This window comes from Falco cherrug, chromosome 1 (assembly GCF_023634085.1).
Source record: "Falco cherrug isolate bFalChe1 chromosome 1, bFalChe1.pri, whole genome shotgun sequence".
Classification (NCBI taxonomy): Eukaryota; Metazoa; Chordata; class Aves; order Falconiformes; family Falconidae; genus Falco; species Falco cherrug.
The window spans coordinates 83,918,569-83,935,909 of record NC_073697.1 but is presented as its reverse complement, the minus strand read 5'-3'; the positions used below and the strand labels follow the sequence as shown (position 1 = coordinate 83,935,909).

General features: G+C 38.6%; 1 protein-coding gene and 1 long non-coding RNA gene across 7 annotated transcripts in view; one reads left to right on the top strand and one right to left on the bottom strand.

Moving 5' to 3' along the window:
- LOC102046790 (palladin) overlaps positions 1–17,341 on the bottom strand; it is a 193,559-nt gene that overhangs the window by 2,786 nt on the left and 173,432 nt on the right. For all 6 annotated transcript variants that reach the window (XM_027815184.2, XM_055706444.1, XM_027815185.2 and 3 more), the window contains 6 exons: positions 13,171–13,320; positions 8,830–8,924; positions 3,533–3,665; positions 2,332–2,539; positions 1,426–1,591; positions 409–542 (listed from right to left, as the gene is read on the bottom strand). In XM_027815184.2, the coding sequence (XP_027670985.1) occupies positions 409–542; positions 1,426–1,591; positions 2,332–2,539; positions 3,533–3,665; positions 8,830–8,924; positions 13,171–13,320 (886 nt within the window). The remainder of the gene's footprint in view (positions 1–408; positions 543–1,425; positions 1,592–2,331; positions 2,540–3,532; positions 3,666–8,829; positions 8,925–13,170; positions 13,321–17,341) is intronic.
- On the top strand, positions 3,561–13,153 carry LOC114017792 (uncharacterized). The gene is made up of 4 exons (XR_003563045.2): positions 3,561–3,687; positions 8,047–8,160; positions 9,631–9,737; positions 10,397–13,153. It is a non-coding gene; the product is annotated as an uncharacterized LOC114017792 (long non-coding RNA).

The window sequence follows — 17,341 nt, the reverse complement described above, 5'->3', positions numbered from 1 at the left end:
AGCAGAAAGCCATAAAAACATCTACTACACTTCTAGTAGCTGTCACAGGTGTATTACAGACTAATGTACAAAAGAATACAAAAGGTTAGGGAAGTGCTAGCAGAGCAATAGTAATAATGATCCACAAAAATAATGTCATCATGCCATTATCTGATGTTAATTAGCTATATTTAATATACTAAGCAAAACCAGAAAGCATGCATGTTTGTTTTGCTTTAGGTATCTGAAAGATGGTGACATGTACTTTGACAGAGCATTTGTTGTCTTGATGTGGATCTTTACTATTGAGGAGAAACTATAAACAAAAGAGAGAGAGACCAATGTAAACCATTCTGCGAACAAACTGAAACTTACAGAACTGTTGCTTTTGGGGGGATTAATGTGATAGTGAAAAGGGAAGTCACTTACTATAAACATCCAACCTGGCAGTGCAAGACACAATCCCAGCCTCATTCTTAGCTGAAACAGTGTACCAGCCAGCATCCTCCTTGGCAGCTCCCTGAATAAGCAGGCAGATATAGCCGTAGTTATCCTGGTGCATGCTAAACAAAAGAAAAGTAGAAAATTACTATTTAAACTGCAAAACTGTGTAGACTGTTTTAAAATGTCATTATAAACTGACCCAATCCTAGTTCCAGATTGATTATAGTCAATTTTCAATTACTGTGGAACTTTCTCTGAAATTAGCAAGTGGAATAGAAAACCTTGAGTATGCTTGACAATTGGCAGTTTAATATCCTGTACTGAAAACTAAGCAGCAAAAATGTATGAAGTAACTTCTCTTTCACAATAACAGATTAAGCCATCTGGAAATCTGATTTAAGTAGTAGGGAGGCCAGAACTTACCCAGACGTTTTGGGGAAAGGATAAAAAAAATCTTGAGGAATGAGGTACTGAACTACTTTTAGTTATTCAGAAAGACAGCAATAATTTATTACAGTATCGTATCAGTAACAAGTTCCCTTTCTTGCAATATATCATCAGTTTGCTTTTAAACATTCCTTCAAATATTGAAGGTACATTTGTAGATCTTAGAATATAAAATATTGAATCTTAGTTGCTTAACTACACAGCAGAGTTATGAAGCAAGGTTTCTGCTGAGAAGCAGATAGCTTTACTTAGAAGCCCCGTTTTCACCAGTAAATATCTTTGTCTTCATTCTAGAAGAGAAAAATACTTCTACACTTGCTTAAAGTGCAAAGATAGTTGTTTAAATCCAAGGATGGAAAACAGAACTAGCATTTTAATTCTGGCTCAACCACCAGGCTGGCTTCAAGATTGAATAAATTATTACAATAACTCATTAATGTTTATGAGATGCTGTTCACAGAAAGCATTCTCATGACCTTCTGGCTTTTCATTTGTGGTACAGGATAAATCATCATTGAAGTTATACAAGGGGAGATTATTCCAAGTCAGTCTAACCTCACTCGGTCAGTGTTGTATGTGAGTGACTCATTCTCTTTCTTCCAAAATATCTGAGGAGACGGCTCTCCTGAGATTCGACACTCCAGTCGCACTGGGAACCCCTCAGTCACACCCGTGTTTTGTAGCTTCTCTATAAACACAGGTGCTTTCTGTACTTCCTTAGCTGTGAAAATAAAGATGCAGTCATGTTGACACCAGCCAGTCTATGAAAATTTAGCCTTTCTTTCAGCAACATGCTAAAAAACAGTAGTGAGAAATCTCTGCAGGAAACTGAAGTGTTGTCTCCATTAACCGTGAAGTCCAGTCCTGGCTTGTCTGAAGAAAACAGTCACATCAGTATTTTAATGGGGAAGGGTAAGCACTAACAGAGCTGAGTCGTTTCCCCCCCGCCCCTTCCCCCAAAGAACTGAAACGGGAAGCATGAAGACTAGATAAACCGGCTCCACGCTGCTTGTTAAACAGTGGACCTTCATATTCCATAAAAGGATGGGCTTTTAATTATACAAGGAACTGCTCTACCAGGAGGCTGGAATGGCATTTGTCTAATATGTGGTGAAACACGCAAATCGTATCCTACTAGCCTGCCCACTGGTAGGTATGGGTCTGCACAAGTTGCCGTTAAAAAAAACATTCAAGTAAATAGTCTGGCTTGCAGCCTCAGCTGTGCCCCAGGACAACAGCCCTCTTCTCTTAACTGCGCGCACAGAGGTTACACGCCAGCCAGCTTATGCCGCAGCAGAACATCAGTGTATCGCCTGCAAGTATACTGTAGTTCTGCTGCTGCGAGGCTTCCTTTTCTTTCTGCTCCTACCCTTCAACCATGTCATTTGACAGCACTTAACATCTTCTTTTTCACGTTATCCTTACAGTGCTCGGTGTGGAAGCTTAGCGTGAAGATGTTACCTGCAACAATGAGCTCCAGGCTGAATGTATTTTCACCAGCTCGATTGCTGGCAATGCATGTATAAATTCCAGCATCTCTGGCTGTGACTGGTTCTATGATCAAGGAGTGCACACCATTCTCACGCACCAACATCTTATGAGAACTATCAGGGCGAATCGGTCTTCCATTAAGTTGCCAGCTTAAATCTGGAGTCGGTAATCCACTAACCTGTAGTGTAAACACAGAATAATGGGAAATGGTCTTAGCCATACGAAGCACTGGAGGAGTCCTGACTTGTTACTTCAGAGAAGTTTGGGTTTGTTTGTTACTGCAGGTGTACCACAAGATTTAAAGATCTAATTCTGCCCTGCATTACATATTGACTCTTGTTTTATTCATTTACTTACTTTCTGGCCAACTCCCTGAATTTCATGATGTCTCATGGGCGTGACTGAAAAAAGATCAGTGTTTAGATATGCTAGAAGCTAAATAATCATACACTGCAAAACAAAAGGCAGGGTGACACCTTTTGTCTTTTTTTGTTTGCTCTTCGGGCGGAATAAGAAAATACTCCTTTCTAGATTAACTTCTTGTGGAAAACGTGCAGACAGAAAGATGTTAGCTGACTGATTATTGAACTCTTAAGTTCCATTCCACTCCGCTTAAGTCTAACCTAGTGACAGCACCACCGGCACTAGTTAATGCTTGGTCTGTGCGAACAATCTTGTACTTTTGAAAGCTGTGCCATTTGCTGTGGGTGCTGCTTGAAAACAAATAGCTTCTCCCAAATATGTCAGCATAAAGCAAACAGAAATCATCCAAACCTTAATTTGTTCTATTAGGCAAAGTCATAAATCAAGATTATATTGTTTCAAACTTTAATGGGGACTCGAAACTCCAGTAGTAAAAGGACTTAAAATGGAGAAGCACACTGTCTTAATCTAAAAGTGCTGCTGCTTCCTTCCACTCCCCAGCACAGCTGACTTCTAAAAATCAGTTTACTGTGAGCTGGAAGATTTGCCTGAAGCTCTGTCATTGGAGGGGAGGCAACCTTTAACTGTCCACTTACTCATAAGTAGTAAGATTAATTACCCTACTGACAGTCGCTGAAACTGACAATAGGTAAAATAACTTTAAAAAGAAACTAATTTGGTTTTTGAGGCAGCTCAAAACCTATCAATCGATAGGTTGCTGCTGCCCTTATCTTTGCATGGTACTTGCCTTGCAGTCCATTCTGCAGAGTTTTCCTTCTTGAACAGTCAGGTCTCCAGGAGCCTGCAGAAAATGAGGCCGGAAGAATCGTTCCTGAATTGGTTCATTTTCATCACCACTGTCCCTTGATCGAGATCGTGGTCTTAAAGTAACATGAAATAAAGGTAAATTATTTTTTCTCTCCGCTAAATCACAAGAACCAAAATCACGTATAAGACTGCTTTGAAATTTAAGCCACTTCTTTGACCTATAACATAATTGCTCCATATTTACACACATACACTTGTAGCATTTGGCTCCAGACCAAGTTAATTATGATGCTGTACATATTAATTACTTCTCATTTAATTCACATGTTGTGGCAAAAATATGATCTAGAAAATAATCTTGCTACAGAATAATTGCTTGTAATAATAATTCATTTATACCTGATAGTATTTTTGTTTAGAGTTAGTCTTTAAATCACTAAAATAACTCAGTAGGCTTTAGCATCTACTAGTTTCATGTTCCTCGATTTTAGTGGTCCGTATTTAATTTAGTGTTTAATCCTTTCACTGTTGCTGATTACACCAAAAAGTGCAGGTTTGTTAATTATGTTTACCTTTGAGAAAATAACAGCCACTAAAAACTAACTCTGCTCAGTTGAGACTTTTCACATCAGACTTACTTTTCATCTTCTCTTGTTTGCACTACTGAAGACCATACAGAACATTCTGTGGGTATTTATTCTTCATTTAACAGGTTTTTTTTGAGATATTTTGAACATTTTCAAAGCCACCAAATCATGGTGTCAAAACAATGAGAATTTAATTTGTGAGCAATAGGAAGAAAACTTCAGTCATTAAATTGTTCTTCACAAAGGTACACTAAGAAGTTTAATAAAAGAAGGAAAAATAGTTCCTGTCACATTAAGCTTCTACAGTATCACTTAATCCATTTTCAGCATTAGCTATTCTTGCCTGTTAATTTAATCTACCGAATCTTTTTCAAAGTGGTTCCTCGTTTAACTGTATTTTTTCCATTTGAAAGTATCATTATTTCATGCATGTGATTTAGTAATCAAAGAAACTTGTAACTGAAACAAAATTTTAGATCAGGTTTTGTCCTTGCTTGAGCAGCTCCAGCAGATTCCCTTCTGGAGCCAACTGTTCCCTACAGTAACATCCTGTTGCAGTGAAGAGGAGCTATTCAAATATCATCCAAGATAACTTTTACAGTGAAATTCTCTTTTCTGAATTCCCTTTTCTGATAACTTTTTCCAGGGTTTCTGTTTTGGCCGGTGTCTGCAGTCTACATGCTGCAGTATATGTGGTTATACTGCATTTTCTACTGCCATGGGGTATTTCTTTAGGTTCAAATAATTCATAACAAAAAAATTTTGAATACCATCCCCCCCCCATTACATTTGGAAAACAAGATGCTGTACTACTGTATGGGAGGTAAACACTAACTGCACACTCCGTTCCACTGAGGTTAATTTTAATTAAGAGTTACTTGAATTTGGTTTATTTGTCCTTTGTTGTCCTTCTCTCCATTATTGCTCTGTGTGAATTCTGACCAGTCATCACTTTTGCTACAGTATTATCTGTCATAAACAGATAAACTCTGACTTCTAATGATCATCACAGCCTTCCCACAGCTATAACTAAAGGTGAATGTGTGTGGGAAAGGGAATCTAGCCCATGCCACTTACTAATGTAGGAATGGATACTGACACGGGGAACACAGACCAACATCTTTGCACACACTGAAAGCTTATGTAGCTCTTCAGGTGCCTAAATCCAAGTCTTAAGCACCTAATATATTTTGCCACTTGAGCATGCCTGAAGCTCCTTCAGTAGCTTCTGTGTTACAGCTCATAGGCAACACTAAGCTCTAGCTGGTGCGTTCCTAACCAATTTTGCAGATGCACGTGCCTCATATGCACGTGGATGGGATGGAAGATAGTAATAAAGAAAAACTGTACTTATATCTTTTGGTAATTAGTTCTGCAAGACCAGCTAGAAATGATGGTAGCTAGTCAAGTTAGTGCTACACATTGCTGGCAACCCAAGCAAAATCTGCCTTCGTAGTATCTATAATACATCCTATTTAGATACTGTTGATAAGATGCCAATAAAGTACAAGTAACTAGTGCTTCCTAATGTCTTGCAAGGCTGAGCCACACAGGTTAACTAGCACCACAGAAGTGTGAAAGTCCTTCTGAAAGTCACCATCTCACTGCTGCAGCTGCATAAAAAGGTAGTACTGCTCAAAACTGGGGCGGGCAGTTGGGGTGGGGAGTGTACACCAAATTAAATAGAAAACAAAAAGGTTAAGAGTTTGTGACCAAAGATCTTTTCTTCTGATAGTGTGTTCCGCAATGGTGAAAACTAAAGTTTTCAAATTACACATTTGAAAGGAAACCTAAGTCAGCATGCTGTTTGAGTCAGAAATAAGCATTTCTTTTTACCTCTTTGTAAATTAACATCTAAAATTGCAGACTACTTTAAGGCTTTACCTTGAGAGGTGAAACTAGGGTGATTTTAATTCTAAAATGTTTTCTGGTTTTAAAGAAACAATGAAATTAGTAGAGCCAAGTACGTCAGATGTCTACAAACGACAAACTGCAATAGATTGGAATACCCATGGATTAGTCGTGGGTTCTTTAGAGTTGTGATGTGGGCATCAAATTGCAAAGATAAGTTTCAGCAATACTGACATCACATACTAAATGTGTCCAGGGGAGACTCCATGGGTTGGTGTGGTGCAAGGCACTGGAAATTTCAGCAAGCAAGAAGCTGGGCAAGACCATATGATAACGATCGCTAATTTGGGATAAAAGAGATTAAGTTCAAATTAATAGTGTAATTGGGAGCAGCAGCAACAGGAATATTTCTTTTTTAAAGTTTCCTTAAATCTCATGCATTTTAAGATTATTTATTTGGGGCTCTGGCTTCAGTGCATCACAAGAGAGCTTATGTACTACAGTGTCGAACGCTATGTCATCTAAGGGATTGAGCCCAAGCTTTTTACCCATCAGACAATTCAAAAGTTCGCCCTGCCACGTAATGCTAAGAAGGTAATGTTTGCAAGCTAAGCAAATTTCAGAAAAATACATTGAAAACTAAGTATCTACAAAGAGCGTTTTAAATTATCTGCGACATAGTGAAGATGACAAAAAACAGAGTTCTGCCAGTACATATTCTGTAAGAGATTAAAAATACTTCAGGAAAAAGTGTTTCAACGGTGTAACAAGTAATCAACTTCATTAAGCTAATAGACTTGTTAAAAAAAAAACCAAACCAAAACACACCACACACCAAAACACCAAAAAAGTTTTTGTTGCTCTCAAGCAGAAAAGCTTATAGAAATAACATTGTAATGCCACAGGAGTATTACTTATGGAAAGTATATGGCAATACATGTGGTAAGTATCATGGTGCACGAGGGAGCACAATATTGTTACATTAGAAAAGCCAACAGTGGGAGTCTGTCATAGGAAGGTTTCACACGCTCACGTTTCTTCAGTCTCAGGGAGAACTGGGTGATGGGCATAGCGAGAAATGTCACTAAAAAGAAATAGTTCTGTGCTGAATGCTTAGCAGAAACAGACCTTCTTTCTGTAAGTGAAGGTATCAGGATGAGCCCTTCACATCTGGTTATTTTGCGGGGAATTAGACTCTCCAATAACTGCCCTAATTTTAATTAAACTGCTATGTGGAATTCTCTTATTTATAATTTGTTGCACTGCTGGACACTCAACTGAAGTAATAGTAGTTGCCTGAGTGCTTGTCTCAATTAGAAAATAAAATATCATCTGTAAGCTGCCACAGACTTTGATTGCATTTGGAAAGATTAAAAAAGGAGCCTCCTCTGTTATAACCCAAGGGTTCTGCCCATCACCGAGACACACACGTTTTGTCCTTCAGAAAGATGGAGAAGTGTGAGCTGCTCACTGCTCTTCCCCACACCTAGTTTCCTGTCCCTGTTTTTAAAGATGTTTCCCCTTTCTCACCCTGGGTGCACTAACTAACTCAGTTTTGAAACCTGACTTTTCATGGTAGCTTTTCCCTTCAGAGGTTGACAGAGACTTTTCATTTTTACCCATTATTTGCAGGTGCCAAGTGCCTTGATTGCTGGACAGGCTGTGGCACAGGGACCTAGCTTTTTCTGAGCTGTTTTCACAATGCAGTGATGTCAGGATATTCCCCTCCGTAAGAGTTCTGAGCTTTGGGCTTAACAGGCCTAAACGCAAAGCATTAGAGGGGGAGGTGGTAGGCTGCCTTGGAGAGATGTTGGGAAATGCTTTCAGTATTTGCAGGAAGCTCCCTTTGTCTCACCCAGGAATAAGACTGACAAGGTCTTTTAAACAACCAACCAACCTCACTTCCTAAAACTTTCTAGTTATTAGAGGGGGGAAAGAGAGCCTGTTTTGCATGCAGCAGTTCTACAGCGCATGCTAGTACCACTACTGATTGTTCCAGGAATAATTTTTTTCTTGCACTTTGACTATGTAATTACATCTATTTTATATATTACAGGTGGGCAATATTGAGATTCTATGACCACTGTGACCATTACGCAGAACATGTGCCTCATCACTGCAGAATCCGGAACCGGAGCCCTCACGCTCCTCTGAAAGCAGTTCTGTTTGGGTAACCAAAATTAATTTTTCTTGTATTGCCTAGAGATGTCTAAGCTGTGCTAAACAGTCTCATAAATGCTTTGGGTAATGAAGGAGGAAAAAAAAAAGTATTTGAAGGGAAAATTCCCTTGTATGGTTCAAAAACATAACCCAAAGCTTCCTATGTGAATAACTGTAAACCCACCAAAGATAACTTTAATACTTTATTTCTGACTCATAATTCCTTATAAGAACCTGAACCAAAATCACTGAAACACTAAAAGATTTCTAATGTAAATCTGAAACTCCTTTGGCATGCAGTTATTTCTGATGTTTCTTTACATGAATTCTTATTAATACCTGCAGAAAGTACAGGTTCTGGGTAGAATCCTAATCAGGTGTCAAGGTCCTTCCTAACAGCAGATAGTGAAATTTGAAATAAGGAGTAATTACTGAACATTGCAAATAAAGAAAGAGGAGACAGGCAAAATTAAAGATACTTAAAAGTCATGTAATTTCAGAAGTTGCTTGTACTTCCAAGTGTGCAAGATTTGCAGAGACTTTTAGACAGCAGAGGTCACATTTCTTCCTGAATTTCATACTTTTAACTTACCTTCTTGACATTCTTTATCTTACCATAATAATTCCACAAAACATATTGTTAGGAAAAAAAAAAAAAAAAAAAAAAAGCATCAAGTACCTTCTTATATGAGGCTGACCAGAAGGTGACCAAGGACTGCGGCCTCTTTGATTTACAGCTTGAACCATCAGCCTGCCTGTGCAACTTACTCTGCCCTGTTATGATGACGGAGAGGAAGAAAATTAACAGACTTAAAATAGTAATATTAAGAAATGCTCAACCTGACCTGTTCTTTTTTGCCCACCTGTTACGGAGTCTGCAATGCAACCTCTTCTTTCACAGTCTTTGAAAAACATTTGTCAAGATACCGTTTGATATTAAACTATTTTACCAGCTTCCAGTCTAAAAAACCAGACTGGAATCATTGTCACTATAACACAGTCATGGTTAGAATGTTCCATCTGCAAGTTTTTCTTTTAAGAAAGATAATTAGTACCACTGGCAATTAAGTCCCTAAAAGAGTATACTAAGTTACTGATGTGAGTGGGCAGTTCCTCTGTCTATGGCAAGTGGGCAGAAAGACAAGACAATTAGTTCAGGATCTTGAAAATGGTGCTTGTGAACTGTTGGTAGTTAATGACAGAGCTGTTGCCTCCAAAGTGGATTAATCCACTTGATCTGGTGGGGCCACAGCTCAAAAAAACTTTATGAATGTAAAACCCAAAAGAACTGTACAAGTACTTAGAGTGTCCTCTCTGAAGAACGAGATTGGTTTGGGGGTAGGAATCCCACCGAAGCACACAACTGCACTGGTGGATGTTGGAGGTAGTTCAGTCATCTTAGGTTATTTTCAGTGAATGATAAATAAAACATGAGCTCTCTTGTATCTGGTCCCCTTTTTTGTTTTAATTTGTTTTTTAGAAGACAGACTGTCCACCACAAGCACTCCTGGTAACAAATCTGGGATGGGATGGCCTAAAGCCAGAATTGCTGACATCCAGGGGTCTGCAGAATTCACCATGTGAGGGGTAAAAGCATCTGGTGGTATTAACAAATATACACAATAGATAGATACAAATATAAAAGCTAGGTATAAAAATAATACTGTAGTAAAACTTCATACACTTTTATTTAACAATGTAATAATTTTAGTAACTTTTGAAAAATGATAGTTTTAAATAGCTCTTTGGTAAATGTATAGATGACATACATCATCTGTCTCTCTTCCCCCTGACCTGGTAGCAGTAAGGCACCATCCACCTCAGTTTTGCAGTGTCTGTTCTAAGCTGTGAGCTCCACCCTCAAGTCTGTCAGCATAAAAGTGACAGATATTTTCGTCACAGTGATTCAGGGGCTGCAAATAGCTGTTCATTAACAACTGGCCAAAGCCCACTGAAAAACAATTGCCCTGGGGTCACAAGCAGCCTTCAAATGGCAATGACCTTTGCACTACTGCTGGCTGGACTGTTAGAAATGAAGCCTCTGTGTCCTGCCTTTACTCCCATGACCCGTTTAGTCCACAAGGAAAACACCTGCACTAAAACAAACCATTGTGAATGAACTGCAGCAACTTCTTAAGCACAATCTTTTATTTTATTTTTTTTTCCACTTACAAGACCATTAAAGACATCTGTTGCAAATACATTTCTATTTTAGGCACCACTGTAAGTTAATGTGTTTCTGGCAGGTGATGGATTCACACATTTTGGGATAATTTCTGCATATCTCAATCATGAAGGCATCACAAATGGAAACACAAAGTACAGTAAGGAATTTGGATGAGTAACTACAAGCAGGAAACCAAAGATTTGGAAAAGTCACGGGATGAATCGGAAGGAAGTGGCAAGTGGGAAGTAATTCATGAGAAGATGGCCTAGGAAACAAGGGAAATCCAGACCGGGGACTGTGGGTCCATACTGCAAAGAAGTGGAGAGAACAGGATAAAAAGAAAGAAGGTGAAAATAAGGACTCAGCTGGAGCCCATACAGATCATGGAAAGAGATCAGTTAAGGGACGCCACCTGTAACTAAAGACCTAAAACAGGCAAAGTTTTGTGTTTCTCTAGGCCCAAGGTCAGTTTGCTCTGGATTAAGTTATATGGCAAATTTTACTGCAATCCCCAGTGGTGTGTTGGAACCTTAATTCCAGATTGCTGCACTTTACATCGCAGGCAATGGTGCCGGGCCACGTTAACTACCACGGATAATTTCCAAGGTGTGTCAACAAGTCATTTTACAAACATAAATCCTGTCACATTAGGTCAGATCATGGGATGGCGTAAACTAGTAGAACTGTAATGAACTGAATCCACTTAAATAAAACCAATTTCTATCAGCTAAGAATATGCCTTTTTTGCTTTGTGGTTTGGTGGTTCCAATAGCAATGACCAAAACACAGCAAGAGCCTAGAAAATATCTACCTGTCCATCAGAATCCTGATGTAGGCTCCCTTGTATTTACGTATTTCACTTTTCTTAAGGCAAGGTTCCAAATTTGCCTAAGTTCGTGATAGCTTTGAGATGTAGACAACTTTCCCTTAGAATTGAGAAGGCTATGCCAAAATTATTTCTACTCAGGATGACTTAAAAGAATTGGAATCCAGATCTTTGAGTGTGAAAAGTTAGTACATTAACTCATAGCCCTTCTTTCCCTCCACTGTACTGTTAAACACATAGTAAAAGCAAGCAAATAGTAAGAGATAAGTATGCTTGCTTGGGAATTACACTGTAAAGAAAAGAATAGAATGGGCTTGGTGAAACAGATGTTTTGTTCAGGGTGTGTGGGGGGTATGTGGGCAGAGGAGGATGCTTCTGGTTCTTCTCCCAGATCAGGGGGAAAAGCACAGACACAGAATTTTATCATCGAACAAAATTGCTTTTTCCATCCGCAAACTACAACAATACAAAACCAGCTCATTCTAGTCCACCTAAAAAGCCACTAACAAACCAGCATCGTCAATAACCAGAAGCGATAACCTAGGTCACTGTTGTGTCATTGAGTGAGCATTACCCAGAATAACAAATGCTACAAAGTAGGCCCTAAACATTCAGGGACAGAGCACAGTGCCTAAACACAAAGCCAGTTTATCCACCAAGTTCTCTTAAGACTCTGGATCACGCAGTAACACTCCGTAGGGAAACTGCATATGCACTAAAAGAGCATTTACAGGAAGAGGAAGAGGATTCACTTCTTGCCTTGAGCATGCATGTGTGTATCATTTTTAAACCTGCTGTGAATTTCCACAATTTAAATGGTACCAAGTGCTATAACACTTTGGTCATCTATGTGTAAAAGCTCCCAGCTTGAAGAATTCCCTTGGCCTTATGCTATTTCATTATTATTTCTTTCTTTATGCTAACCGTATATGTAGAAATAATATTTAAACTACCTAGACTTAAGCACTGCAGTTTGTAGAATCTAGCCTAAAACTGTTACTTGGGTGTTGTCTGTGTGTACAATCCCATACGTTTACAAGTATGCTGCAATATGAGCAGGACTGACAGTTAAAAAGCCAGGCAAAAATGGCAGTGTCATGCTAAGTAACCTAGCAACATTCATAACAGAGCACAACACTCCTGTGTAGATTAAACTCTGTCCCAGTGATACAGTTTGTTATTTTACAGTGTGATTCTACTTGCAGGCCTGGTCTTGGCAAGCTACTTGGTGCTACAGAGGAAAGTAATTCATTACATCCAAAAGTCATGTTACTGCCTTGGTTTCTCACGTGCAAATTTTTCCCCTCAATTTGCTGTGCTGTAGGAAAAGTGGATTGAAAAAGTTACTTCAATAGGATGAGTGAACTCTTAAGTTCAGCTATGTTCAGCACATAGTGGGTTTCTATTGTATACCTCAGCTTTTGTATTGGGTCTGCAAAGAACAAGTAATATTACAAAACCAGTAACACTTGGTGTTTCAGAAAAACATTGTTTAAGAGATCAACACAGGAGACCTCCCTGCTACATAATAAGCGCTAAAATTTTTTGCCTTAAAAAATTGCAGTCGGTGCCTAACAAAAACATGTTGAGGTGTGTTATACTCCCGCTCATTCCAAAAAGTTGCTCTCAGTCAGTGAGTAGTGTCAACAGAAGAAAAATTAAGTCACGGGATTGAGTTACTTCTGTTGGTAAACTGGATTTTTTCTCCCTTTATAGTATGCATGCTATCCATGTTCAGTTAGGATACCGAGATGCTATCAGCCGAAACAAATGTGGAAGAGTGATTAAAAAACACCACCCCTCCCCTCTGAAACCTCAAACCATAGGAAAAAACCTGCTGTTGGATTGCTAATCTCTTGGAGGTAGAAAGGTCCCACCCTACTGATGCAAGATGAAAACAGAAATCTAACTTACATACTTTATGGTGACTTCATCATTTAATTAAATCGTGCATATGTAAGATGAGATAGTTTTCTGAAGATTTATGTCCAGAAGCATGTTTGCTCTGGAGCCAAACCTTCATTTACCTGTGGGTTAGCAGCCATAATAGTGTAATTCCCATCATCATCCAGGGTGGAGGCTGCAGTATGCAGTGAGCAAGTTCCATCAGGTTCTCTTTGAATTCGGTAGTGATCACTTCGTTTAGAAATTTGCTTCCCATCTTTAAACCAATAAATCTGCAAGCAAAAACAAGGCACTGCTGATAAGAGGTGGGTGCTCATTGTCATCATTACTCAATTAATAGTGTTAACGACTCCTAACTGCTGAAGACCTCTCTGGTTAAGCATTAAAAGAAAACAGTTTGATCAACTAGTAAAAGTGCAGAACCACACTCCCACGAACCACTTTCACTAAAAGACAAGTTACAGATTAGCAATCCTTCAAAGAGAAAGACAGCAGCATGAACGTTTACTGAAGAAATTTACAGGTGTGTAAGGGCTGTACCCATCCAAAGGGCAGAACAGCAGCTGAACATTTCAAGAACTGAACAACAATATCATTATAAAGAAAAGTTCTGTTTCAGAGAAGGTTACTAGTTTTACATTTTTATTTCACTTAAATCTGAAGAAGTTGCAGAAAGAACTTAAGAATACTATTGTTCTCTTTTCAGAAAATAAATACATAAATCAAGGTAATTATAGGGATAATTAAGTCAGTGATGAATAAAACAGGAGTAATGATCTCACTGCTGAAACAGTGAGTTTTGTCTCATATCCATTATGTTGACTGGCCTGGACCAAAAAGCCAGAAGGGAGTTCAGCCACACGCGCTGGCAGTGAGCAGTTCAGTATGCAAATGGGCCAGCGCAGTATAATTACATGATTGAAACCAACAGTGTCACCCCGATGTGACAGACATCTGCAGAAATGGACAGCCTTCTTACACAGTAATAGCAAATACTTCAAAGCAAGTCAGCATATAGATAGCCTTTAATAATTGTACGCCAACACCAGTATAGTTCCACGTTGTACAGAACAGTTACATTATTTATCAAAGAGGTCTTTTCCATTACTTTTGATACATAATTTTATTCTCTGGCTGACCCAAGGTCTACTTTCAGTGAGCCAAAAAAATGATGTATGCAGAATAATATCTTATAGTAATCCATGAATTACACAAAAAAATATGTATGTGTTTGAATGCCTCAAACTGGAGGCAAAAAAAAAAAAAAAACCAAGTATTTTGACCTAGCTTTGTGGGGGTTTTACTATATTTTAAAAATAATAAAAAATCCCAAAATGAAATCTGCTGCATCAGATGAAAAACACAGTGTGTTCATGAAAACACACACAGGAATATGTGAAAAATTTTATACTAGGAAGGGTGTAGTCAGCTCCCCAAAGTGTTATTTAAAATAGAACGTTACTTGTAATTTCTGAAGTGTGTATTATGCCGTAACACCAGTGGTGGTCAGTATTTCTTAAGTCACTTGTGTAGATACCGACACAGTTTTTATGAGGTCAATTTGTACAAAGTACAACTGTATTTGTCCTGGTCACATGACTGCTGGGACTATTTACCATGAGGAACACACACACACATTTTCCTCCATCTAATTCTTTAAGTGGGAATTTAGGTCTTACAGGGTGCTGGCTTCCCAGTAAAAATGAAGTGACAAAGCAAAGCTCAATTCCTGATAGAGTTTAACATGCCAGGTTTTTCATATGTGCCAAGATTTCAAAGCTCTAAATTCACTCACTCACAGGGGGGAAAGTTAAAGATGTACTTCTAAATTTCACAAAAAGACAATGGAGAATGTTTTGGAGGGAATAAGTGGAAATGTCCCTTAAAAATTAATTACCATGTATGGTTTTTATATTAACAAGCACTATGTGTAACTAGAAATGATTTCATTTCCTCTATAGCTGGTTATACTTGTTTCCCATTTTGTCTGTCAGCAGCCTTGCAGAGACTCTGCGGTGCTAACAGAAGATTCAGTCATGTCTTCTCGTCTGCTGACAGAGCACTTACTGGAGATGCAAAAGATACTTGATCACTTATATACACATGCTGATGGGTGCTAGTAACAACACAGCTGCAAAAAAGAAGTTTTAACTTGCATGCTTTACATGTGTTATAATGTTGCTTGGAAATGGACTGTGTTAAGTAGTAATTATTTAATAACGATGCACTTACCAGAAATATCAGGAGACATGCCAGGAATTATTGCATGGAAATACATGCAAATATCAAGAAAATCAGCTACTCAAACATCATGCCTATATTGTCCAATACTTATTTCCACTAAGTTTAAAAGCATTGGTATCTGGGTTTTAATTATGAGCAGTAAATTCTTAGTATTACCTTTATCTGACGCAGAGTTATTAAGTAAAACACTACTACTACTGGACACAACGGCATTTGCAGGGAAATATTTTCTTTCTAATACCTTTTAATAAATGTATCAACAAACTATGTAAGCACCAAACACTGCATCTGGATTGCTGACTTGTGATCCATTGGAATACGCAGCACAAAAGAGGTTTTGATCTTGGGCAGTGCAGGCATTTTTAATCACTAAGAATTACGTTCAGCCACATGAAGAGTGAGCAGTACAAGCTTTATGCAATGTTTGTGTCTCAACCTTCTGCATGTTGTTGTCTTAATTCTGAAGAGAAATATCCCTTATAAAGAAGTATTCCACAATCCCTCCTGTATCACTACAGGTTCTCATTTTAATAAGAAAATAGTTTTACATTACACTGAAGGTTACAACAAAAGTAGACTCAGATTTAGAAGTCATATTTATGGAGACAGAATTTGCACATCAGTATTCAATTTATATGGCATGTTCAGGAGAAAAAACAATCAAGCCAATAACCCAGCTTAGAAAAATCCCTTGAAATGAATGCCAGATTTTAGAAACACTATAGTCCTTCCCAAAGCCATTCCTTGGCAGAGCTGACAGAATACTTAGAAGGGAGGAGCTTTAAGATAGTAAATTGTTTCCAGCTTTTCATTTGCCAAAGTAAAGAATTTATTCAGGGGCAACACTTCCAGCCTCAACAAATGACAGCAGAAGGGCAGCCCTAAGCCATTGAGCATTTCAAAATTGCTATCTTGGCATGCTTCAGCAGATGAAGGGAAGATGCAACCTTTGACATTTGCAAAGCCCAGCTAACAAGTAGCCATCCAACAGGACTGAAATTGGTTCCATCCCAAGCAACTAACAAATCACACAAAGCATCTGCGAGTGGATGGAATAAAGGGTCATAGTCCCAGGTGCAAGAGCAAATCACATCTTAATGTGCATGCTTTGACACTGTAGAAAACCAGAAAATTGTATCTGAATCAGAGTGCATTCACATCAGATACTCCTTTATAATGCCGTGCTTTAGGGGAATGACTAACAACACTGATTTCCTGGCTGTGCAGTCCCTAGCACCAAAACAAAGCAAGTGAGGGAAAGGAGACATCCTCTTTCATCTGTCTTAAATCAGATTAAGATGACTGTGAAACTACAACTTAATTGAAAACTGTGAAAATTAGGGAAACTTGATTAAGTCTGACTCACAATAGGTCATCTAGCAAATCAGTCATAAGCCTCAGGCAAAAAGAGTACCTCTCCTGCACACTGCACCTCTAACACCAACGAACCCATTTGTCTTCCACCCTTATTCAGCACAACAGACTCTTCGGTACAGTCATCTCAAAAGTAATGGTGGATGTCCAACGTTTGGTTTCAGTGAGACTGGGCTAATCTCAGTGTGCGTCTTCAGTTTGAAGCAGGAATGCTTTTTTTGAGAGGAGTACACTGATCAGCCCCTTACTTTGCAGTGGTTCACATCGTGTTGTGGTCTTGGAGCACAGAATTGGATTCCTTTCAGATGAAGCCAAGCCACAAAAATGTGCTGCAAGAACACATCTAATGTGCTGCATCTGCTTCAGTCTGTGAGGCAAGATTAGAGCTAGCCTGAAGTAAAACCTCCTGAAATGCACGCAGGGATGGCTATGTTATTCTACAGATTTGCTTCTTCTGGTCTGCACTACTTGTTAATGTAGATGTAGCCCTAATTCTCTGTTGTTCTTTCTCTGTTACCTGACAAAGTCAATCTTTCTTTTTACAGTTTGCGCAGTATCATACACCCATATCACTTGAAAAGTAAAGTCATTTGCATTTGTCTGTTCAAAATCCTAAATACCTGTCAAACTTACACTAGATGAGACATTTGGATGTGGCTGCTGCTGTGAAGATCT